This window comes from Carlito syrichta, unplaced genomic scaffold (assembly GCF_000164805.1).
Source record: "Carlito syrichta isolate Samal-C Ts95f unplaced genomic scaffold, Tarsius_syrichta-2.0.1 Scaffold304305, whole genome shotgun sequence".
NCBI classification, from domain to species: Eukaryota; Metazoa; Chordata; class Mammalia; order Primates; family Tarsiidae; genus Carlito; species Carlito syrichta.
In genome coordinates, this window is record NW_007248401.1 from 234,015 (window position 1) to 257,772 (window position 23,758).

Below are 23,758 nucleotides of genomic sequence, written 5' to 3' on the forward strand. Positions count from 1 at the left end.
AAAATGCAAACATAATTTAAAAGTATCTTATTCAGGAGAGTCAAAGGCTATGCTGTAAGAATAAATTAACCCTTAAATCTCAGTGGTTTAGTATGAGAAAGGCACTCCAGTCTGGGCGACTGAGTGAGACTCCAACTCAAAAAAACCCCAAAAAACATGCAGTTTCTAGGTTACCTCAGCAGAGAAGAGATTGTTGGAGGGTCATTCACTATCTCTTAATTTATTTGGTTAGTCACAATTCATTGAACAGAACTAATCTCCTGAGTCCACCTAACTGCAAGGGATCTGGGAATTGTGAGAAATGCTTGGATATCTAGAAGCAATAAATATTTCAGTTAAAGGCAAACCAAAAAAGGAAACAACTGTATCTTACACAGAGAGGCATCTGTTATTGTCAGGCAGAGAATGCCCTGTGGGAGATTTTGAGGAGTGAGGATGCTCAATTCCTTTGGCTCTTCCCAGGTATATCCATTCTAATGCATAGATCACAGAGTATTCCAGGCATCACCAGTTTTATTCATTTCATTTTTACAGGACACAAGATTAATTTCTTGTTCTGGACCCCTATCATTTCAGTTCGCTTGTTCTGTTTTTCTCTCTTTCCAATTGATCATCCATAGGTTTGAAACTGAATCGCTCTTATTGATCTTTACCAAAATATAAGTGGTAACCAACACACTTGAATCAAGCCTGAGGTATTTGCCATAAACCCTAAGTGCTTCACCCTCAGCACATTATCTGAATCCTTAGCAGCAAGAACATTATTTAACCAGCTGCTTACTACTGTATAATGTAGATGGCCAAGAAATTTCCCATCCTGCATAGGAGGAGTCCTCCTTGTTCTCCTCTCTGCTTGGCCCAACTAGTTACATATTTGTTCTTAAGACCTTTCACTCAAGATACTACTTCTGGGCTGGGCGCGCTGGCTCACACCTGTAATCTCAGCTCTTTGGGAAGCAGAGGCGAACCCAAGAATTCAAGACAGCTGGGCAACTTGGCGAGACCTCGTCTCTACAATAAACCAAAAAATTAGCTGGGCATGGTGACATGCCTGTAGTTCCAGCTACTTGGAAGACTGAAGTGGAAGGATCAGCTGAGCCCAGTAGGTCAAGGCTGGGGTGACTGTGATGTCACGTTGCACTCCAGCCTGGGTGACAGAGTGAGACTCTGACTCAAAAAACAAACAAACAAACAAACAAACAAACAAATACTACTTCTGGATAATAACTTCTGCATTAATTGGAACTTTAAAAAATTCAAACAAAATATTCATCTTGAGCTCTTCTAATGATAGCAGTAGTAACATTTAATGAATGTTTTTTCTGTACCAGTGCCTGACACATGATAGGTGCTAATCTTTGTAGAATGAATGCCAGGCATTACAAGTACTTTAAGTGCATTATCTAATTTAATCCTCTCAAAAACTCTATACAGTATTTTTTTTTCCTTTTTGCAGAAAAGAACAATGACACAGAGAGGTTTAGAAATTGGCTCAGGACACACCGCTAATAAATATAGGAACTAGTGTTTGAACCTAGGGCATCTCATTTTTTTCAACCCTGTTAGCAAAAGAGGAGAATTTATTGTTACAGAGGGTTTTTACAGAACCAAGGGCAGAAATTCAGGTGGGTTGCAGGATGGACTGGAATCAGGAGCTAGAAAGCTGTTGGGAACCCAGGCCACATTCTTCCTCTGATTCTCCTGTTTGCTTTTCAGACTAGATGTGGTAACCTTGATGGGCAAAGAGAAAATATTTGCAAAATAATGCTGTAGATCATTTCACTGGTCCCAACTTTTGACTTACCTTGGAAAATCCCAGCATTGCACCCAACTCCCTTTGTGACCAGGGCCAAGTCATTCCATTTCTTTGGGCCTCAATTTCCTTATCTGTAAAATGAGAAGTGTTTACCAGAGGATTTCTCAGGTGTCTGCCACCTCCAAAATTCAGTGATCCTAAGTGAATTTTCTAAAAAGCACATTAACAATGGAGTTCAAAGTATGGGTTTGGGGGAGAGAATGAGGAAGGGGGTCTAAGGAAAGGACAATAAAGGTTTGGCAGAAGCCTAAGGGTTGAATTACTGTTTAGAACTGGTGTCAAATGAAGGTCTTTGGGGAGATATAAATGGGGAATGGAAAGACTTCTAATGCTGACCAGGAGAGATTATTTTGAATGGAATCTCTCTTTTTGATCATTGAGCAGTTCTGTATGTAGGGGGACTAGCCTCCTTGCATGGTGATTTAATCTGGTTTTCTCTTCTCAGCTCAGAATTTTCTATGTCTTTTACCTAGGCCACAGAGACAGAGCCAAAGAAAAACCCAAACATTTGAATAGCCTAATGAGCAAGTCACTTTTCTCTGGGTCTATTTCCTTATCCATAAATTAAAAGGTTTTGGTTTATGTGATCTCCAGTACTGCCCAGATCTTAACATTTTGTGCTTCTGGATGGGGAATAGAAAGTAGTGAACTCTTCTTGAATTCTCCGTCCTTCCGTCCTTGTACCAGACTTCTTAATTTCTCCTCTCCTGGGCCCTCTTCTTCAATTTCCTCAAATCCTCTTTGCTTTTTAGCTCCTTTGTATCCTTTTTGTTTTGTTTTGTTTTGTTTTGTTTGAATCAGAGTCTCACTCTGTCAGCCAGGCTGGAGTGCAGTGGCATGCTCCCGGCCACCGCAGCCTCAACCTGCTGGGCTCTGGCAATCCTTCCGCCTCAGCCTTCCAAGTAGCTAGAACTACAGGCAAGCGCCACCACACCCAGCTAATTTTTTTATTTATTATAGAAATGAGGTCTTGCTAAGTTGCCTAGGCTAGTTTCGGACCTGTGGACTCAGGCAATCCTCACCTCAGCCTCTCAAAGTGCTAGGGTTATAGGCATGAGCCACCGCACCCGGCCCAGCTAGTTTTTTGATTTATTATAGAGACAAGGTCTCAACATGTTGCCCAGGCTGGTCTCGAATCCCTGGGATCAGGCAATCTTCTCTCCTCAGTTGTTTTCTTATATTTTTTTGCAGACCCCAAGATTACACCCCTGGTGTCCAGTTCTCCATCTCCATTTCTGCCTACTCCTCTCTGCATTACTGATTCCTAACTCAAGCTATCTCCTTGGGTTCCTCTGAGGGCCTCCTGGGATCCCCTATCATTGGTCCTTCTCACAGAAGCATGCCCTTCTCCAGAGCCAAAGGATCAGGTAGTCAGTGGCTCAAGTGACAAACCTGCTGTCAGGTTACAGATATTGTTTCCTGAAAGACCACTCCACAGTGTCAGTGGAGCCTCAGGCTGCCTGCAGTGCCCTGCCCTCACCTGGCTATCCCACACAAGGTGAGAATAACCAGAACTCACCTCTAGTACCGGTGTTCACCTGGAAACATGTCTCTGAGCCTCTGGCCCCTGCTGCTGCTGCTGCTTCTTCTGCTGTTGTCCTGTGCAGGTGAGAGGAACAGTGAGCAGGGCAGGGGATGAAGGGGAGGGTTGCTGGAAAAAGGCTTAAGAATGTGGCGGTTAACCTGTTAGAAAAAAAATAAAGGGACAGGGAAAAGCAGCAGAGACTCGTGATAAGGGAGAAAATGAGGGTTAAGAAAGTAGGACAAGCCGGGTTCGGTGGCTCAGCCTGTAATCCCGTGCCTTTGGTAGGCTGAGGTGAGTGGATTGCCTGAGCCCGCGGGTTCGAGACACGCCTGGGCAGCGAGACCTCATCTTTACAATAACTCAAAAAATCAGCCGGGCGCGGTAGCACATGCCTATAATTCTGGTTACTCGGAAGGCTGAGGCGGAAGGATCACCGGAGCCCAGCAGGTCGAGGCTGCGGTGGACGGGAGCGGCCACTGCACTCCATTCTGGGCGACAGAGTGAGACTCCAACTCAAAAAAAAGAAAGTAGGACAAGACTTACTATAGGCCAACAAAAGGGCCTCAGCTCACCATTCCCTCACCTCATCTCTAGATCCAGGCAGGCAATTGTGTTCAGGGGCAGGGATGAGCTTGGGCTCTGGGTTCCTCCCCTTTATTGACCTCTGGTTTCTCTCCTTACAGTGACTCTGGTCCCTACTGGGTCCCAGTCCCTGGACTCTGGTCTCTCCCTCTTGAAGTCATTGTTCTCCACTCTGGACCAGGCTCCCCAAGGCTCCCTCAGCCGCTCACGGTTCTCTGCATTCCTGGCCAACATTTCTTCTTCCTTTGAGCCCGGGAGAATGGGGGAGGGACCAGTGGGAGAGCCCCCACCTCTCCAGCCCCCTGCCCTCCGGCTCCATGATTTTCTAGTGACACTGAGAGGCAGCCCAGACTGGGAGCCAATGCTAGGGTTGCTGGGGGATGTGCTGGCACTGCTGGGACAGGAACAGACTCCCCGGGACTTCCTGGTGCACCAAGCAGGTGTGCTGGGTGGACTTGTGGAGGTGCTGCTGGGAGCCTTAGTTCCAGGGGGCCCCTCTGCCCCCACCCGACCTCCATGTACCCGTGATGGGCCCTCTGACTGCATCCTGGCTGCTGACTGGTTGCCTTCTCTGCTGCTGCTGTTAGAAGGCACACGCTGGCAGGCTCTGGTGCAGGTGCAGCCCAGTGTGGATCCCACTAATGCCACAGGCCTTGGTGGGAGAGAGCCAGCTCCTCACTTTTTGCAGGGTCTGTTGGGTTTGCTTACCCCAACCGGGGATCTGGGCTCTGAGGAAGCACTTTGGGGTGGTCTGCTACGCACAGTGGGGGCCCCCCTCTATGCTGCCTTTCAGGAGGGGCTGCTCCGTGTCACTCACTCCCTGCAGGATGAGGTCTTTTCCCTTCTGGGGCAGCCAGAGCCTGATGCCAATGGGCAGTGCCAGGCAGGTGAGTGCTACCAGGGCTGGGGCTGGGATGCAGCAGGGCAAGAAGGTTAAGATTGGAATAGTTCTCTTCCTTACTCTTTCCCTCCTAGGTAACCTTCAACAGTTGCTCTTATGGTAAGTAATAGGAACCGGTTCTGAGGGACTGGGTCTGGGAAATCTGGAGGTAGAGAGTTGAAGGCATCCGCCTCCAGAGTGGAAGAGAAAATTGGTGGAAGGAGTGTGGTTTAGTGGTTTTGGAGTGTGACTCTCTGGGTTGGTGTCTCAGCTTCCCCTCTTCCTAGCCATGTGACCTTGGGACATACTCTTTCTATGCCTCAGTTTCCCACTTATAAAGTAAGGATGATAATATTATTTACCCTAGAGTTGTTGCAAGGGATTAAATGAGTTGATACTGTATGTGTAACCACTTAGAACAGTACCTGGCATACAGTACTTAGTAAATGTTACAGTACCTGGCATACAGTACTTAGTAAATGTTAGCAAGTAAAAATGGGGTAATGGAAAACAAGGACAAGACTGGATTCATCCCTCCCTTACTACTTCAGTACAGCAATGCCAGAGCACAGTTGGGCATATTCAGTTGCTGTGTAGATTTCCTGATATGAAGCCGACCAAGGCTTGTGTTTAAGCTACCTGAAAGCATATGAAGAAAGGACTGCAACTGGGGCTGCTCCCTGGCGACTTTGTGCCTTGGTAGGACAGCTCTCTCTTCTTTTCCCCATCCCAGCATTTCAACCAGTAGCACCTTTACTCTCAGGGACCTCACTTTTGAACAGCCTATGCTTGCCATGCCCCTTGTAGAGCTCTGGGCCAGGGTAAGAATCTTCAGCTGGAGGGAATGTGAACTGACCAGATCCTGCCTCCTCCTCCCTCTGCACCCAGGGGCATCCGGCACAACCTTTCCTGGGATGTCCAGGCACTGGGCTTTCTATCTGGATCGCCACCCCCACCCCCTGCCCTCCTCCACTGCCTGAGCACGGGTGTGCCTCTGCCCAGAGTTTCCCAGCACTCAGCCCACATCAGCCCACGCCAGCGGCGAGCCATCTCTGTGGAGGCCCTCTGTGAGAACCACTCAGGCCCAGCACCACCCTACAGCATTTCCAACTTCTCCATCCAATTGCTCTGCCAGCACGCCAGGCCTGCCACCCCGCAGCCCCCTCCCAGCACCGCTGCCATCTGCCAGACAGCTGTGTGGTATGCAGTTTCATGGGCACCAGGTGCCCAAGGCTGGCTACAGGCCTGCCACGACCAGTTCCCTGATCAGTTTCTGGATGCGATCTGTAGCAACCTCTCCTTTTCAGCCCTGTCTGGCCCCAACCGCCGCCTGGTAAAGCGGCTCTGTGCTGGCCTGCTCCCACCCCCTACCAGCTGCCCTGAAGGCCTTCCCCCTGTTCCGCTGACCCCAGAGATCTTCTGGGGCTGCTTCTTGGAGAATGAGACTCTGTGGGCTGAGCGGCTGTGTGGGGAGGCAAGTCTGCAAGCTGTGCCCCCCAGCAACCAGGCTTGGGTTGAGCATGTGTGCCAGGGCCCCACCCCAGATATCACTGCCTCCCCTCCCTGCCACATCGGGCCCTGTGGGGAACGCTGCCCAGATGGGGGTGGCTTCCTGGTGATGGTCTGTGCCAATGATACCATGTATGAGGCCTTGGTGCCCTTCTGGCCTTGGCTAGCAGGCCAGTGCAGAATAAGTCGTGGGGGCAATGACACTTGTTTCCTAGAAGGGCTTCTGGGCCCCCTTCTGCCCTCTCTGCCACCACTAGGACCATCCCCACTCTGTCTGGCCCCTGGTCCCTTCCTCCTTGGCATGCTATCCCAATTGCCACGCTGTCAGTCTTCTGTGCCAGCCCTTGCCCACCCCACACGCCTACACTATCTCCTGCGCCTGCTGACCTTCCTCCTGGGTCCAGGGGCTGGAGGGGCTGAGGCCCAGGGGATGCTGGGTCGGGCCCTGCTGCTCTCCAGTCTCCCAGACAATTGCTCCTTCTGGGATGCCTTCCGCCCAGAGGGCCGACGCAGTGTGCTACGGACGGTTGGGGAGTACTTGGAGCAGGAGGAGCAACAAACTGCACCTGGCTTTGAACCCACTGTTGACCCCAGCTCTGGTATAAGCAAGATGGAGCTGCTGGCCTGCTTCAGTGTGAGTGATCTGCCAGGGATAAAGCTCCTGTGACAGAGGGAAGAGCCTGCAGGGAATTCCTGTAATACTGAGAGGCAAGAGTACAGTATAGAGTTTAAGCACTCAGCTCTAGAGTAGCACAGGCTTGGGTTCTATCAGAATATCTTGACTCTGTGACCAACATTAGACAAATTATTTAACTTCCCTGAGCAATATTTTTCTCTTCTCATCTATAAATTGAGGGTACTAATTGTAACATTCTTTTAGTCTAATTATAAGTATTACATGAGGTAATAAATGCTGTGAACTTAGCATAGTATATAATACATAAACATGCAACAAATGTTATCTCATTGTCCTTTTGGGCTCTTTGACTCTCCCCTTTTCTGCTCCAGAAAGGAAAGGATCAAGTTAGAGGGCTCTAATTCTTTCCCGAAACAGTGAGAATTGGAGTCTGATAGAATATAGGAAGATAGCCGGGTTCGGTGGCTCAGCCTGTAATCCCGCGCCTTTGGGAGGCTGAGGTGAGTGGATTGCCTGAGCCTGCGGGTTCGAGACCCGCCTGGGCAGCGAGACCTCATCTCTACAATAAATCAAAAAATCAGCTGGGCGTGGTAGCGCGTGCCTGTAATTCCGACTACTTGGAAGGCTGAGGTGGAAGGATCGCCAGAGCCCAGCAGGTCGAGGCTGCGGTGGCCGGGAGCGGCCACTGCACTCCAGTCTGGGCGACAGAGTGAGACTCCAACTCAAAAAAAAAAAAGAATATAGGAAGATGAGGCAGGAGAACTACAAATCAAAAAGATTCAGGAGGATGACAAATCAGAAGACTTTGATTCTAGGTCCAACGGTGTTACCAATTAGTGTGATCTTGGACAAGTAATTTAATTTAGTTTTTCTGGGCTTCAGTTTCTACTCTGTAGAGTGAAGGGGCAAGAATATGTTAAATACCATAATTCCTTCACTGAGTGGCTGTTATGTGCAAGGTACTTTACTAGGTTCTGTACCTTTGCTAGGTTTTTTTACTCCATATGAGGGCCCACTTTTTCAAGCCCAGGGCCAAGTAAAATGGAATGAAATAGACAGTATTTGGTTCAGGTCTACAAGGATTTATTGAACCAACTATGGATTTGGTATGGGAGAGGATACAGGAGAAGTTAGAGACATGGTCTTGTAACTAAGGAGTTAAATATCTGAAGACATTCAGACCAGCTTGAGATGAAGGACAAGCATCCCAGCAAGTGGAGTTAGAGTGCCTAGGGAAGCTGCAGGAGGGACAGAGGAGACAGCTCTCTTGGCATCTCGTCTTTCCCTCCACCAGCCTGTGCTGTGGGATCTGCTCCAGAGGGAGAAGAGTGTTTGGGCCCTGAAGATTCTAGTACAGGTAACAAGTGGCAAGCACATGGGTGGGCTGGGTAACAGCCATGGCTTGAGGTCCCTGCCCAGTGAGGCCATACCCACAATGACCTCCTATTCCCAGGCATACCTGCACATGCCCCCAGAAAATCTCCAGCAGCTGGTGCTTTCAGCAGAGAAGGAGGCTGCGCAGGGCTTCCTGACACTCATGCTGCAAGGGAAGCTGCAGGTGAGCATAGAGGGAGGGGACAGCAAAGTTGGGGGGGTAGTCTAGGGAGCAAGGGCACCTGGTACCTAGCATTCAGAGGGCTTGCCTTGGTGGGAGGAGGAAGCCCAGAGAGGAATTGGCAAGGATACTGAGCATCTCTGGAGTCAGTATTCATTCCTGTGCCCCCACAGGTGCCACCATCTGAGGAGCAGGCCCTGGGTCGCCTGACAGCCCTGCTGCTTCAGCAGTATCCACGCCTTACCTCCCAGCTCTTCATTGATCTGTCACCACTCATCCCTTTCTTGGCTGTCTCTGACCTGATGCGATTCCCACCATCCCTGTTGGCCAACGACAGTGTGTAAGATTTCCACACCTCTCCTCCGCTCCTGTTAGGGTCTGGCCAACTCCATTTACCTGGAGCAGCCCCTTCTAAAGCTCCTTTCTGTTTTTTTTCTTTCGTATGGTTAATTTTCTGTCCTATGGTTAATGTACCACATCCTAATAAGGTTTGAGGCGGGTGCATCTCACATATGAGCATGAAAACCCAGGCATCACGCTTATGAACTACAAAAGCATCATAGAGCTCCTCTCTGTTAAGACCAGGGAGACAGCAGGGTTACAGAGGGCCAGGAGACAACTGTTTGGGACAAGGCAAAGGGTTAAGACCCATTACTGCTGGGGTTGGTAGCTCAGGCCTTGTAATCCCAGCACTTTGGGAGACTAAGACAGGATCGCTTGAGCCCAGGAGTTCGAGACCAGTCTGGGCAGCATAGTGAGACGTTGTTTCTACAAAAAATGAAAAAAAAAAATTAGCTGGGCATAGTGGCACGTGCCTCTAGTCCCAGCTACTCGAAAGGAGGGAAGATTGCCTTGACCTGCTGGGCTCAGGCAATTCTTCCACCTCAGCCTTCCAAGTAGCTGGAACTACAGGCATGCACCACCACGCCTGACTAATTTTTTGATTTTGTAGAGATGAGGTCTTGCCATGTTGCCTGGTTGGTTCTCTCACCTTGGCCTCCCAAAGTGCTGGAATTTTAGGCATGAGCCATTGCACCTGACTGGGAAGATTGTTTGAGCTCAGGAGTTTAAGGCTGCGGTGAGCCATGATTGTGCCACTGCACTCCAATCTGGGCAACAGAGTGAGACCCCCAATTCAAAAAACAAAAACAAAACCCACCACTCTCCTCAGCCTGGCAGCTATCCGGGATTACAGTCCAGGAATGAGGCCTGAACAGAAGGAGGCTCTGGCAAAGCGACTGCTGGCCCCCGAACTATTCGGGGAAGTGCCTGCCTGGCCCCAGGAGCTACTATGGGCAGTGCTGCCCCTGCTCCCCCACCTCCCTCTGGAGAACTTTCTGCAACTCAGCCCTCACCAGGTATGAGAATCATTCTCTTACTTGATGGGCCCATCTTCTGCTAGGTGGGACAGGAGTCAGTGGCCCCACAGTGACCCCAATACAAGCTAACCCTCCTGATCTCAGATCCAAGCTCTGGAGGATAGCTGGCCAGCAGCAGGTCTTGGGCCAGGGCATGCCCGACATGTGTTGCGCAGCCTGGTGAACCAGAGTGTACAGGATGGTGAGGAGCAGGTACGCAGGTGAGTTGTTGTGGGATCAGTAACCAAGGTCAAAATGGGAGAGGTAGAGATGGGCAGGTACAGCTGCCATGGTGGGTTGATGTCTTAGAAAGAAAAGGGCAAGAGAGTAGGCAGTAGCCCCAGGCAGTGTAGAACTCCAGGAGGAGACCTATATATGGTGCCCCCATTTCCTAGTTGAGTGGTCAGAGAACCTACTTCATGTACCCAAATAGTTTCTGCCTTAGTACTAACCTCAGTGACCACATAAAGTCCAGCTTCATGCCCTCCTCAGGCTTGGTTCCCTCGCCTGTTTCCTGAGCCCTGAGGAGCTGCAGAGCCTGGTGCCCTTGAGTGATCCAATGGGGCCAGTAGAACGGGGGCTGTTGGAATGTGCGGCTAATGGGACCCTCAGCCCAGAAGGACGGGTGAGCCCCTTGGCACAGACCTCCAAGACTCCAGGCTTCTCTTGGGTCTATGTGGCTTACTTGCCCAGTTGTATCAACCAAGCTCAAGCACAGTGGTGCCAGCCCCCACTCCACCTCTGCCATCTTCATGCTTTACTCCACGGCCATCTTATCTGTTACCTCCTCTTCCTGGCCCTACCCTGTATCATCTGCAGCACGCTAAACATACCCTTTGCCATCTTGAACCTAATCTACTCCAGCCCCATCCCTCATTCCAAACCCTAGCCCAGGCCCTGGGAAATCCAGATGTGGAATTAGAGAGAAGGTTCATCTGTCTTTTTTCTACAGCCCTAAACCTTCTTTGGTTACAGGTGGCATATGAACTCCTAGGGGTATTGCGCTCATCGGGAGGAGCTGTGCTGAGCCCTCGGGAGTTGCGGGTCTGGGCTCCTCTCTTCTCTCAGCTGGGCCTCCGCTTCCTACAGGAGCTGTCAGAGCCCCAGCTTAGAGCCATGCTTCCTGCCCTGCAGGAAACCAGTGTCACACCTGCTCAGGTGGGTCATCTCACTCCCTGGCATCCACCCTCCATCCCCTGGAGTCCCAGTCAAGATTCACAGTCAGGGATACAGTCAGTCCCTCCTTTCCCTGGGTGAGTACTAGAGGTAAACTCTGTCCCAAAGAGGACTCCCTCATTTCCCTTCCTCAGATCAAGAAGAAACCTGCATCACTGGGGATAGTTACTGGGGTTAAGAGAGAGCTGGAAGTTTTGGAGGGCAGGCCTTAGGAATCTGCTTAAGACCTGGCTACTGGGACCTGAGAGCTGTTTTCTGTCCCATTTCCACACAGGCTGCCCTGCTGCTTGGACGGCTCCTTCCCAGGCATGATGTGAGTAGCAGCAACTTCTCAACATCCCCCTGGAGGTCTCTAGTCCCCCTTTCCCTGGCTCCTCCATCTTTCCCCTTTTCCCTCCCAGCTCCCCTCATACCTGCTGCCTTTCTGCATTGTGATTCTTGCCTTCCCCACCACCCTGCCCTTCTTCTTCAAGCCTCTTATCTCTCTTGCTCTTTAGCTATCCCTGGAGGAACTCTGCTCCTTGCACCTTCTGCTGCCAGGCCTCAGTCCCCAGACACTCCAGGCCATCCCTAGGCGAGTTCTGGTTGGGGCCTGTTCCTGCCTGGCCCCTGAACTGTCACGCCTCTCAGCCTGCCAGACCGCAGCACTGCTGCAGACCTTTCGGGTAGGAGAGTAGCAGGGAGAATGAGACAAGCAGGGAAATGGGCTCTGGTTGGGAGGAGGGCCACTTCCCTGTGACCAAGGAAGGCCATCCATACCTCCCTACTCCCTTACACACACACACACACAATTCTCATGCAGGTGAAGGATGGTGTTAAAAATATGGGGACAACAGGTGCCGGTCCAGCTGTGTGTATCCCTGGTCAGGTAAGTAAGAGATCTCCCGACTGAGATCTTCTCCCTATTCCAGGGCAGTTTTCATATGGCTGGTGCTGCCTCACATACTACCCCTGCAGTGGCCCTGAGAATTCTGTGCCCACCAAGATATTAGCAGCTTTCCCCAGTTCCAGATGCAGGACAGCATGACCCACACTATCCTAGGATGTCAAAGCCAGAAGGGCTTCAGAAATCTTTCAGCCCAACCACACTGTTTTCAGAGGAAAAGACCAATGCTCAGAGAAGCTAAGGGACTTTAGTTCATCAGGTACCTAACTAGCAGCACAACAGCCTTTAGTGTGAGGGCTTAGAGGCAAATGCCACTCCACTCCTGTCCTAGCTTTGGTCCCTTTTTGCTCCTATGGGTTCCTCTTCTCTGAGGGCTGAGTCCAGACCCTCTCACCCTCTCACCTCAATCACTATACTGCTACACCCATCACCACCAGCAGCCCATCCCCACCACCTGGCCAGACTGCCTGCTTCCTCTGCTCCCATTAAAGTTGCTACAACTGGATTCCTCGGCTCTTCTGGCAAACCGAAGACACTATCGGGCATTGCCCTGGTCTGAGCAGCAGGTAATTCTCCTCATTTAACCTCAGAACTCCCTCTATCCCATCCCTATTTGGCATCTTATTCCTAGTATACCTCATAATGTGATGTGCTTTTCATTCTTTCTCCCTACTCTTTATTTTCTCTCTTTTTTTTTTTGAGTTGGAGTCTCACTCTGTCACCCAGACTGGAGTGCAGTGGCACGCTCCTGGCCACCGCAGCCTCGACCTACTGGGCTCTGGCAATCCTTCCATCTCAGCCTTCCAAGTAGATGGAACTACAGACGTGTGCTATCATGCCTGGCTAATTTTTTAATTTATTGTAGAAATGAGGTCTCACCAAGTTGCCTAGGTGGGTCTCGAACCCGTGGGTTCGGGCAATCCACTCACCTTAGCCTCCCAAAGCACGGGATTACAGGCTGACTATTTTTCTCTTTCTCTGAGAGAGGAGTGGGCATTTGGGAGAATGGAAGGCTGGTGGGTCCCAAGTGGAGGGGCAAGACTGGGTCCAAGACATCTTAGGTCCTTGGATAGTATGTCTGCTAAGAAGTGTCTGCTCTTTCTTTCTCTTGTAGGCACAGTTTCTCTGGAAGAAGATGCAGGTGCCTACTAACCTGACCCTCAGGAATTTACAGTGAGTAGCTTGTATTGAGCAACTAACATTTTTTGAGTGCATACCATATGCCAGGCACCATGTGATTTGCAATGGGGGATACAGGGATGAGTGATGCATAATTTCTGCCTCATGGATGCTCTCCTGGCTCCTCTTCTTGCCTTTCTGCCCTTCCACAGTGCCATGACTAGCCTAACTGGAGTCGAGGAATTCAGAAAATCTGGGTTAGGCCCCAGCTTTGTCACCTACTTGTGTTCTTGGGCAAATCATTTAACCTCTTTAAGCTTCAGTTTTCCCTTTTGTAGGATAAGAAAATAATGCCAACCTCATAGGTAGTTACTGTGAAGATTTAATGATATAAGCCATAAAAGGTATCTAACACAGTGCCTAGTTCATTGGGAACTCCCAATAGATATTTGCTGTTATTAGTTTACTTCAAGGTGACTTCAGAGCTACTGGCTAAGCAAGAATAAATAGGAATAAGTAGGTATCGCCTTACTTACAACCAGAGTAAAAGAACCATGGACTTCAGAATCTGAAGACATAGCTCTAGTTTCAGTTTACCATACGTCTAGTAGAATGATGTTGGGAATGTCACTTGACCTCTGTAAATCCTTATTTTCTTCTCTGATAAACAGCAATGATGTTATGGGGAACCAGTGAGAATATCTATGTCAAAACATTTCTTGAACTGGAAATTACTATAAATGAACATATGTACTTATGCCGAGAGTGCTGATGTCAAGAAGCAGACAGGCTGTGGCATGTATTGAATGAGCATCTACCCACTCACATACCCACAGGGCTCTGGGCACCCTGGCAGGGGGCATGTCCTGTGAATTTCTGCAGCAGATCATCTCGATGGCAGACTTCCTTGAAGTGGTGCACATGCTCTATCAACTGCCCACTGGGGTTCGAGGGAGTCTGGTGAGAGGGGGGTATTAGAGGGAGCAGGGAAGCTGGGATCCTGGTTGCAGAGCCCAGCCCCCATGCTCAGCTCTGTGCTGACCCTGCTTCCCCACCTTGTGTCACAGAGGGCCTGTATCTGGGCAGAGCTACGGCGGAGGATGGCAATGCCAGAGCCAGAGTTGACAACCCTGGGGCCAGAACTGAGTGGACTGGATACCAAGCTACTCCTGGATTTGCCGTAAGTGCTATGCTGGAGATACTGGATCCTCAGAAAGCTCAACCTGGGTTAAAGATCTGTTCTTAGGAAATGTCCTGGAGGAGATGCTTTTTCTGTCTGGTGGTTCCCTGACATCATTTATAACCAATAGCAGAGGATTCTATGCAAAGTTGCTCTATGTATTGACCAGAACATGACCCCAGCATGGAACAGCTGAGAGTGGTAACACCATGTTGGGGCCTGCCAAGTAATCTTAATATAACCTAGTCCACATTAATGGAGATAAGAGTATCTGAAGTAAGGGAGGCAATGGTCCAATTCTGCCCCAGATAATAGTAGCCTGCTTAGGGTACTGTGTTCTCAGTGTGTTTAGATTAGATTAAGAGAAAATATATGAAAAATGTGATCAATCCTTAAACTACTTGAGGGACTATCAAGTAGAAATTAGACTGGTATATATCTGAGTGGCCCTCTTGGGCAAGACTAGGGACTGATGAATTAAGATCATATTTGTACTTAGTATAAGGAAAATTGAGGTAGAGCACATTCAAGTATGGGTTGTGGAAAGAGAAGACTATATGCACCTAAGTCTCCTTCCAACCCAGGATTCTAGGAGTTTATAAGTATCTCACTCAAATGCTTCTTTTCCCATTTTACCCATTGTCATCTGAACTGTAAGTCAGAGTACAAGGCTGGTGTTACAGTCTTCCTGGGAACGTAGTGATGATAAAAAACAGTGGACCCCATTCTTTTATAGGCCTTTCCACAGATTTTGGCATTTGTATCGTGGCCGAGTTCCAGAATTGGCAACCCTAGGTAGAATACAGGATGTCACTTTAGATTTCTGGGCAAAGGGGTTTTTGTTTTTGCTTTCCCTTTTTTAATGCCTTTCAAATTCTGTTTAAATATGTGGGTTTTGTGAGATAATTTAGAATCGTAAGATCCTGGATGAGTGTTGTGAAATAGGGATAAGAAAATACTGGCCGGGCTTGGTGGCTCAGCCTGTAAACCCGCACCTTTGGGAGGCTGAGGTGAGTGGATTGCCTGCACTCACGGGTTCAAGACCCGCCTGGGCTGCGAGACCTCATCTCTATAATAAATCAAAAGATCAGCTGGGCGTGCTAGTGCATGCCTGTAATTCCGGCTACTTGGAAGGCTGAGAGGGAAGGATCGCTGGAGCCCAGCAGGTCGAGGTTGCGGTGGCTGGGAGTGGCCACTGCACTCCAGTCTGGGCGACGGAGTGAGACTCCAACTCAAAAAAAAAAATAAAGAAAATACCTATATTACCCCCAAGTGTTGTCATAAGGATCAAATGAGAAAGAAGGGCCTGGTGCAGTAGCTCATGCTACTTAGAATTATAAAATCCCAACACTTTGGGAGACTAAGGGGCAAGATCACTTGAGGCCAGGAGTTCGAGACCAACCTGAGCAACATAGTAAGACCCCATCTCTATTATAAACAAACCAGAACATATGAGAAAGAACCTCCTCACAAGTACAGGAAAGAATGAGAATTGGGAGTAAGACTCCACGATTTGATCTCTGTGAACCTCAGTTTTTTAACCTATAAAATGGGGAAATTTAAATAGCACTGAATATTTGGAACTTTTGAGTCAATTAGATCAAATTAGATTGTTATTTCTTTTCAGGAAGACTAGAAATATGTGACTCTCTTATTATCCTCCTTTAAACACGATGGTAGCAATTGGCCCTGGAGCTGTTTGATATCAGCTCCTGTTCAAGGTCACTGGGTTTGGTCTGGTGTCACTTCTTACCTGGGGGAAGTGTGGTTCTTTGGTCCCTTCTCAACTTGGTTCAGTTTTGACTGAGTGCTTCAGTTGTCAATTTGCTATAACAGGGTCCAGTTGATGGATAGACTATCCAATGAATCCATTATATTGGTGGTCGAACTGGTAAAAGGAGCTCCAGAGCAGCTGCTGACACTGACCCCACTCCACCAGGCAGCCGTGGCAGAGAAGGCACTACAAAACCTGGTAAGAGTCCACCTAGCAGACTCAAATCTGCTGCCCTTGGCAATTCTGGCCCTTCAGACAATGCTCTCTGTCTTCTAGACCCAACCCTCTATTTCTTGCTGCCAAATAGGTTTCTGTCTACAAGGCCCTAGCCTTGTCTGATCTGCCTGTGTTCTATTCCTTGACAACCTACTTCATGTTTCTTATTCAGGTCCCTTGGAGTTTAAGAAATACCATGGATTCTACCTCTCTGTCTTTCTTTTTCTTTTCTTTTTGTTTCCTTTGAGTTGGAGTCTCACTCTGTCACCGAGGCTGGAGTGCAGTGGCATGCTCACAGCCAACACAGCCTCGATCAGCTGGGCTCAGACGATATTCTACCTCAGTCCTCCAAGTAGCTGAAACCACAGGTGCATGCTACCACGCCTGGCTAATTTTTTGATTTATTGTAGAGATGAGGTCTTGCCAAGTTGCCCAGGTTTGTCTCAAACCCCTGGGGTCAGGCAATCCTCTTGCCTCAGCCTCCCAAAGAGCTGGGATTACATTCTCAGTCTTTCTACCTGCTCCATCTGGGCTCATTGTTTAAGAAAGTGAACAAAAGCCGGGCTTGGTGGCTCAGCCTGTAATCCCACGCTTTGGGAGGCTGAGGTGAGTGGATTGCCTGAGCCCACGGGTTCGAGACCTGCCTGGGCAACTTGGCGAGACCTCAAAAAAATCAGCTGGGTGTGGTAGGGCGTGCCTGTAATTCTGGTTACTTGGAAGGCTGAGGTGGAAGGATTGCTGGAGCCCAGCAGGTCGAGGCTGCGGTGTCCAGGAGTGGCCACTGCACTCCAGTCTGGGTGACAGAGTGAGACTCCAACTCAAAAAAAAAAAAAAAAAGAAAGTGAACAAAAGCAGTAAGCATTCATAAGGAGTGGGAGGAAGGGAAGGTGAAGGGGCTTGGTAGCTTGATCAAAGTACTCTAAGTCAAAGGTATACTTTCCAAGGTCTGATGTCCCTCTCCAGGTTCCAAAGGAGACCCCAGTCTCAGGGGAAGTGCTGGAAACATTGGGCCCCTTGGTTGGATTCCTGGGGATAGAGAGCACACGACGGATCCCCCTACAGATCCTGCTGTCCCATCTCAGTCAGCTGCAAGGCTTCTGCCTAGGAGAACCATTTGCCACAGAGCTGGGAGGGCTGTTATTGCAGGAGCCTGTTCTTGGGTATGAACCTTTGAGAACTTTAGATTCTGATTTATCTCCACCCAGCCCCTCAACCACCATCATAAGTAGCAGCCCATTCCATATTCTTTTTTTCTTTTTTTTTTTTTTGAGTTGGAGTCTCACTCTGTCGCCCAGACTGGAGTGCAGTGGCCACTCCCAGCCACCGCAGCCTCGCCTGCTGGGCTCCGGCAATCCTTCCGCCTCAGCCTTCCAAGTAGCTGGAATTACAGGCATGCGCTACCACGCCCAGCTGCTTTTTTTTTTTTTTTTTGGATTTATTGTAGAGATGAGGTCTCGCTGTCCAGGCGGGTCTCGAACCCGCAGGCGCAGGCAATCCACTCACCTCAGCCTCCCAAAGGCGCGGGATTACAGGCTGAGGCACCGAGCCCGGCTCCATTCCATATTCTTAAGGTCCGTTTAAGCCTTGTGTCCCCAGTCCTAGCATGTCCTCTTTTTCCTCTTCCTTTTCATCACCGTTCCCTCAACTTCACAGCCCCTGATCTTTTCCTGTCCCCCAGAAAACCAGAGTTGTGGAGCCAGGATGAAGTAGAGCAAGCTGGTCGCCTAGTATTCACTCTGTCTACTGAGGCTATTTCTTTGATCCCCAGGGTAAGATGAAGGAAACGGAGGGAGTTAATGCATAGAGGGGGCTGATGAGCTGGTTATCGGGACACATGGCCAAGGGGGTTGAGGGCAAAGGATGTAAAGCCTGGATCTGGGAGAGACTGCTAACAGAGAGACTGCTAACAGAGACAGGACTTTGGAATAACAGCTGCAGCAGTTGACCCTGACCCTGTCAAAATCTTCCCATCTTCCTTTTACCTTCTCATACAGGAGGCCTTGGGCCCAGAGACCCTAGAGCGACTTCTAGAAAAGCAGCAGAGCTGGGAGCAGAGCAGAATCGGACAGCTGTGTGGGGGACCACAGCTTGCCCCCAAGAAAGCAGCTCTGGTAGCTGGGATTGTGCGGCCAGCTGCTGAAGGTCTTCCAGGTGAAACTACCCAAACACTCATATGTCCAGCAGGGGATATCAAGCAATTCAGTCAGAATTCTGGGCCCTAGATGTGCTGCTATCTAGGACTGCATTGTCTAAACTATAAAGCAAAGAAGTTAGAGAGATGATCAGTAAGTCTCTTCTAGTTCTAGGGTTCTATAGCTCTGGGAATTTATAACCTATTGTGTTTTTTAAGTCCAGAACTCCCATTTCCCTGCTTTTTTGTCTCTGTAAATAGCAAACTCAGCTCTATTTTGGCTAAGTGTGAAGCTCTCTGCTGGGGAGATCCCTAGAAGGAAGGAGACATTGTGTGGCTAGAGACTTAGGTTTTATTTTGTTTTGTTTTGAGTCAGAGTCTCACTCTACCGCCCAGGCTGGAGTGCAGTGGCACACTCACAGCACTGCAGCCTCGACCTGCTGGGCTCAGGCGATCCTTCTGCCTCAGTCTTTCAAGTAGCTGGAACTACAGGCATGTGACACCACACCCGGCTAATTTTTTAATTTACTGTAGAGATGAGGTCTCATAAAGTTGTCCAGGCTGGGCTCAGGCAATTCTCTCACCTTGGCCTCCCAAAGTGCTGGGATTGTAGGCGTGAGCCACTGCTTCCGGCCGAGACTTAGGTTTTAATTCAGCTCTGCCATTAAATTCCTAGGCAACATCCTCAGTCTTCCATCTATAAAATGAGAGACTTGTCCTCTCCAATCACTTCTTGTTCTAATATCTTCTGAGCCCTATAAATCTTACTCTGTAATAATCCTTCAACCCATACTGCCCACACTGCTACATCCTCCAAAGGTTGGAAGGGTCATTTGCAAATATCTCTCTGGGCATATTTTAATACTACACTGATCTCCCGGTCCTGCCTTCCCCCTCAGAGCCTGTGCCAAATTGTGCAGATGTACGGGGAACATTCCCAGCAGCCTGGTCTGCAACCCAGATTGCAGAGATGGAGCTCTCAGACTTTGAGGACTGCCTGGCATTGTTTGCAGGAGACCCAGGACTTGGACCCGAGGAACTACGCACAGCCATGGGCAAGGCAAAGCAGGTTAGAGATGGAGAAGCCAATTGGGGTTGGCCATGAGGAAGTTGGTTGGAGGTGATGTGGGACACAAGATAATGGAGAATTGGGTAAGAGATGGGGAAACAGAAGATAAAAGAGTTAGAGGGTTTGGATCACAAGTAGGAGGTGAGGGGGAATAAATATTGAGGTAAGGGAGCTAATTCAATGGATAGAGGGACTAGAGCATTGGTTACCAAATTTTAGTGTGTATCAAAATCATTTAGGGAACTGGGCTCGGTGGCTCAGCCTGTAATCCCACGCCTTTGGGAGGCTGAGGTGAGTGGACTGCCTGAGCCAGCAGGTTCAAGACCTGCCTGGGCAGGTGAGACCTCATCTCTACACTAAATCAAAAAATTAGCCAGGCGTGGTAGCGCGCGCCTGTAGTTCCAGCTACGTGGAAGGCTGAGGCGGAAGGATCGCCGGAGCCCAGCAGGTCAAGGTTGCGGTGGCCGGGAGCGGCCACTGCACTCCAGTCTGGGCGACAGAGTGAGACTCCAACTCAAAAAAAAAAAAAAAAATTCATTTAGGGAACAGGTTTTTAATGTTGATGTCAGGGTCCCATGCTCAACTAACTGAATAAAATCTCTAGGGAAAGAGTCTGAGTATCTGCATTTATGTATATATTATGTACATATGTATGTATGTATGTATTTATTTTTGAGTCAGAGTCTCATTCTGTCACCCAGGCTGGAGTGTAGTGACACGCTAATGGCCACCGCAGCCTAGAACTGCTGGGCTCAAGTGATCCTTCTGCCTCAGTCTTCCAAGTAGCTGGGCTACAGATGTGTGCCACCACACCCAACTAATATTTCTTGATTTATTGTAAAGAGGAGGTCTCATCAAGTTGCCCAGGCTGGTCTTGAGTCCCTAGACTTAGGCAGTCCTCTCACCTTAACCTCTCAAAGTGCTGAGATTACAGTCGTGGCCACTGTACCCGACCAGCATCTGCATTTTAATAGGCACCTCAATGAGTCTGGTGCACACAAAAGTTTAGAACTCATGAACTAGAGTTAGCTCTTCTTTTCTACTGACACTAAGGTCTTTCAATGACACCCTATCCAGAGGAACCATAATCCAACTCTCTCATTTTATAGTTGAGGAAACTAAAGAAAAGGCAAGTGATTTGCCTAGAGTAATATAGCTAAGGTCAGAGGCAAGACTAAGACCCAGCTTTCTGACTTCTAATCCAGTGCTGTTTCCATTCACATTGTTCCTCTCTTTCTTCCAGTTGTGGGGACCTCCCCGGGGATTCCGTCCTGAGCAGATCCTGCAGCTGGGTCGGCTCCTAATAGGCCTAGGAGATCGGGAACTACAGGAGCTGACCTTAGTGGACTGGGGAGTGCTAAGCACACTGGGGCAGATAGATGGCTGGAACTCTGTCCAGGTAACACCTTTACTCCGTCCTACCATTCCCCAAACACCAATCCCATGGACTCAGTCCTGTAGATCAGTGGTCCCCAACATTTCTGTCATCAGAGACCGGTTTCGTGGAAGACAGTTTTTCATGGACCAAGGATAGAGGTGTTCAGTCAAACTTCACTGCTAATGTTAATCTGTATTTGCTGCTGCTCCCCTGCACTAGCATCACTGCCTCAGCCCCACCTCAGAACATCAGGCGTTAAATTCTCATAAGGAGTGCAAACCTGGATCCTTTCTAGTTCACAATAGGGTTGGCACTCCTATGAGAATCTAATGCTTCCACTGATCTGATAGAAGGTGGAGATCGGGCGGTTATGATGGGGAAGCGGCTGTAAATACAGATGAAGCTTCATTTGCTCACCTGCTGCTTGCCTCCTGTTGTGCAGCCTGATTCCTAACAGGCCAGAGACCAGTAGCAGTCAGTGGTCTGGGGTTTGGGGACCCCTGCTCTAGATCATCTAAAGCTCAAAGAATTTTTTCCTGTGATCCTGCCTAATTATTCCTTTTATCTTTTCTTTTCTTTTTTTTTTTTTTGAGTTGAAGTCTCACTCTGTCATCCAGACTGGAGTGCAGTGGCTGCTCCCGGCCACTGCAGCCTCGACCTGCTGGGCTCTGGCAATCCTTCCGCCTCAGCCTTCCAAGTAGCTGGAACTACAGGCCCGGCTGATTTTTTTTCTTTTTTTTATTGTAGAGATGAGGTCTCGCCAAGTTGCCCAGGCGAGTCTCGAACCCGCGGACTCAGGTTATCTTTTCTTAATATCCCATGCTAGTGATCTTAGGGACTCTATGATTTATTGATGTTGAGGCACTGGACACATAATGCTCTCTCCTACCTCTTTTCCCTGAGGCCTTCTTTTTTCATCCTTTACTTATTTGTGTTTTTAATCTTCCCCTCTTCCCCATGACTGTTGCATCTTTAGGCCTTTTTTTTTTAGGAGGAGGAGAAGGAATCTCACTCTGTCACCCAGGCTGGAGTGCAATGGCATGCTCATGGCCACTGCAGCCTCAACCTGCTGGGCTCAGGTGATCCTTCTGCCTCAGCCATCCAAGCAGCTGGAACCACAGGCATACACCACCACCCCTGGCTAATTTTTAAATTTATTGTAGAGATGAGGTCTCGCCAAGTAGCCCAGGCTGGTCTCGAACCCCTGGGCTCAGGCAATCCTCTTGCTTCAGCCTCCCAAAGTACTGGAATTACAGGCATGAGCCACCATGCCCGGTTCATCTTTAGGTCTCAATAATACAGAATATAATCCAGTAGCACCTATCACTTCCATAATCACTTCTGCATCCATTAATTCCACCATAACTTTTCTCCTTGTCTTCTGTCCCCACCCCAGCTCCGGGTTGTGGTCTCCAGTTTCCTACGGCAGAGTGGTCGTCATGTGAGCCATCTGGACTTCATTCACCTGACAGCACTGGGTTACACGCTCTGTGGACTGCGGCCAGAGGAGCTACAGCATATCAGCAGTTGGGAGTTTAGGTCACCTGGGAAGAGGGATGTGGGTTTTGATACTGAGGTTAAGGTGAGCTTACTCGGGAGAGAAGGATTATGAAAGTGTTGTCCCATGGAGAAAGGGAACTCATTTAAAACCATCTCTTCCATTGTCTCATGACCACAGCCCCTATCACTGAAGCTGAATTATTCTCCCTTCCTTCCCACTCTTCTACAGTCAAGCAGCTCTCTTTCTGGGAAACCTACATCTCCAGTGCTCTGAGGAACAGCTGGAAGTTTTGGCCCAGCTCCTTGTGTTACCTGGTGGCTTTGGCCCAGTCAGTAATTGGGGGCCTGAGATCTTCACTGAAATTGGCACAATAGCAGGTGGGGAAGCTGGGTCTTGAACCCGCAGGTTCAGGCAATCCACTCACCTCAGCCTCCCAAGGCGCGGGATTACAGGCTGAGCCACCGAGCCCGGCTGTGTCCTGGGATTCTTAATATGGGGGCCTGAAAAGGTAAAGGGCTAGAGACATGTCGGGGAAGGTCTATGGTAGGGTACTTTGGGAGCAGTTGGAGAAGAAAGTCTATAGGTTTGAAGAGAAGAAAGGTCAGTCTAAGACAATGTTTAGATGCCCATCCCTCTTGCTTTAACAGCTGGAATCCCAGACTTGGCACTTTCAGCACTGCTGCGGGGACAAATCCAGGGCCTTACCCCTCTTGCCATTTCTGTCATCCCTCCTCCTAAATTTGCTGTAAGTTTTCATGGACTGGGGTTTGGGGTAACCACAGGAGAACCAGAGCCCAAAAGGGACTACATGTATGCACTGATTCCTACACTTGCCCCTAGGTGGTGTTCAGTCCCACCCAACTATCTAGTCTCACCAGTGTTCAGGCTGTGGCTGTCACTCCTGAGCAAATGGCCTTTCTGAGTCCCGAGCAGCGAGGAGCAGTTGCATGGGCCCAGCATGAGGGGAAGGAGAGCCCAGAACAACAGGGTGAGTTCCCAACTGCACAGCTTGACTCTGCATCTCCTGATGCAGAATCTGACCCCTAACTTAGTGCTATCTGGCTCTTAGAACCCACCCAGGGAGGTCCCTGGAGGGGTCCATAAGCAGAGAACTAATTTCCAAGTATCAATGTTCCTGGGGAGCATAGTTGTGATATTACTCCCATTCCTTGTCTCATTACAGGTCGAAGCACAGCCTGGGGTCTCCAGGACTGGTCACAACCTTCTTGGGCCTTGGCATTGATGATCAGCTTCCTCGGCCACATGCTGTGAGCCGGGCTCTACAGTTGAGGGAGATTGTTGAGAGAAAAATCTAAGTCGTAATGAATAAAGTGCAAGTTAAAATGCATCCTAATTATTCTCAGAAGTTGATGAGGAATATGGGTAAAATGCTAATGCTTTCCACCCACCTGAGAATCAGTATTTCTGGCATGCCATATCTAGAGTCTCTTTCCAACATAAATAAC

At 49.1% G+C, this 23,758-nt stretch overlaps 1 protein-coding gene across 1 annotated transcript; it reads left to right on the top strand.

The window, feature by feature from the left end:
• The first annotated feature begins 3,322 nt into the window (after positions 1-3,322).
• STRC (stereocilin) lies at positions 3,323-23,640 on the top strand. Its single transcript, XM_008059616.2, has 29 exons — positions 3,323-3,423; positions 4,025-4,810; positions 4,899-4,923; positions 5,692-6,946; positions 8,244-8,306; positions 8,403-8,534; positions 8,678-8,844; positions 9,676-9,862; positions 9,968-10,083; positions 10,355-10,487; positions 10,838-11,020; positions 11,313-11,351; positions 11,536-11,703; positions 11,841-11,906; positions 12,365-12,490; positions 13,039-13,097; positions 13,880-14,003; positions 14,111-14,223; positions 16,060-16,195; positions 17,177-17,373; positions 17,892-17,982; positions 18,208-18,364; positions 19,244-19,413; positions 20,657-20,812; positions 22,188-22,330; positions 22,521-22,669; positions 22,940-23,037; positions 23,133-23,280; positions 23,476-23,640. Exons 1-29 carry the CDS (start codon positions 3,363-3,365, stop codon positions 23,562-23,564), a joined length of 5,337 nt encoding a protein of 1,778 aa, XP_008057807.1. The 5' UTR covers positions 3,323-3,362; the 3' UTR covers positions 23,565-23,640.
• The last annotated feature ends 118 nt before the right edge of the window (positions 23,641-23,758 follow it).

What these genes read in the sequence shown, in the direction of transcription:
- STRC (XM_008059616.2), top strand. Translation starts at nt 3,363, where the DNA reads ATGTCTCTGAGCCTCTGGCCCCTGCTGCTGCTGCTGCTTCTTCTGCTG. An exon ending in TAGAGGGAGGGGACAGCAAA is followed by an intron (nt 8,535 to 8,677) that starts GTTGGGGGGGTA and finishes GTGCCCCCACAG; the next exon opens with GTGCCACCATCTGAGGAGCA. An exon ending in ATGGCTGGAACTCTGTCCAG is followed by an intron (nt 20,813 to 22,187) that starts GTAACACCTTTA and finishes TCCCCACCCCAG; the next exon opens with CTCCGGGTTGTGGTCTCCAG.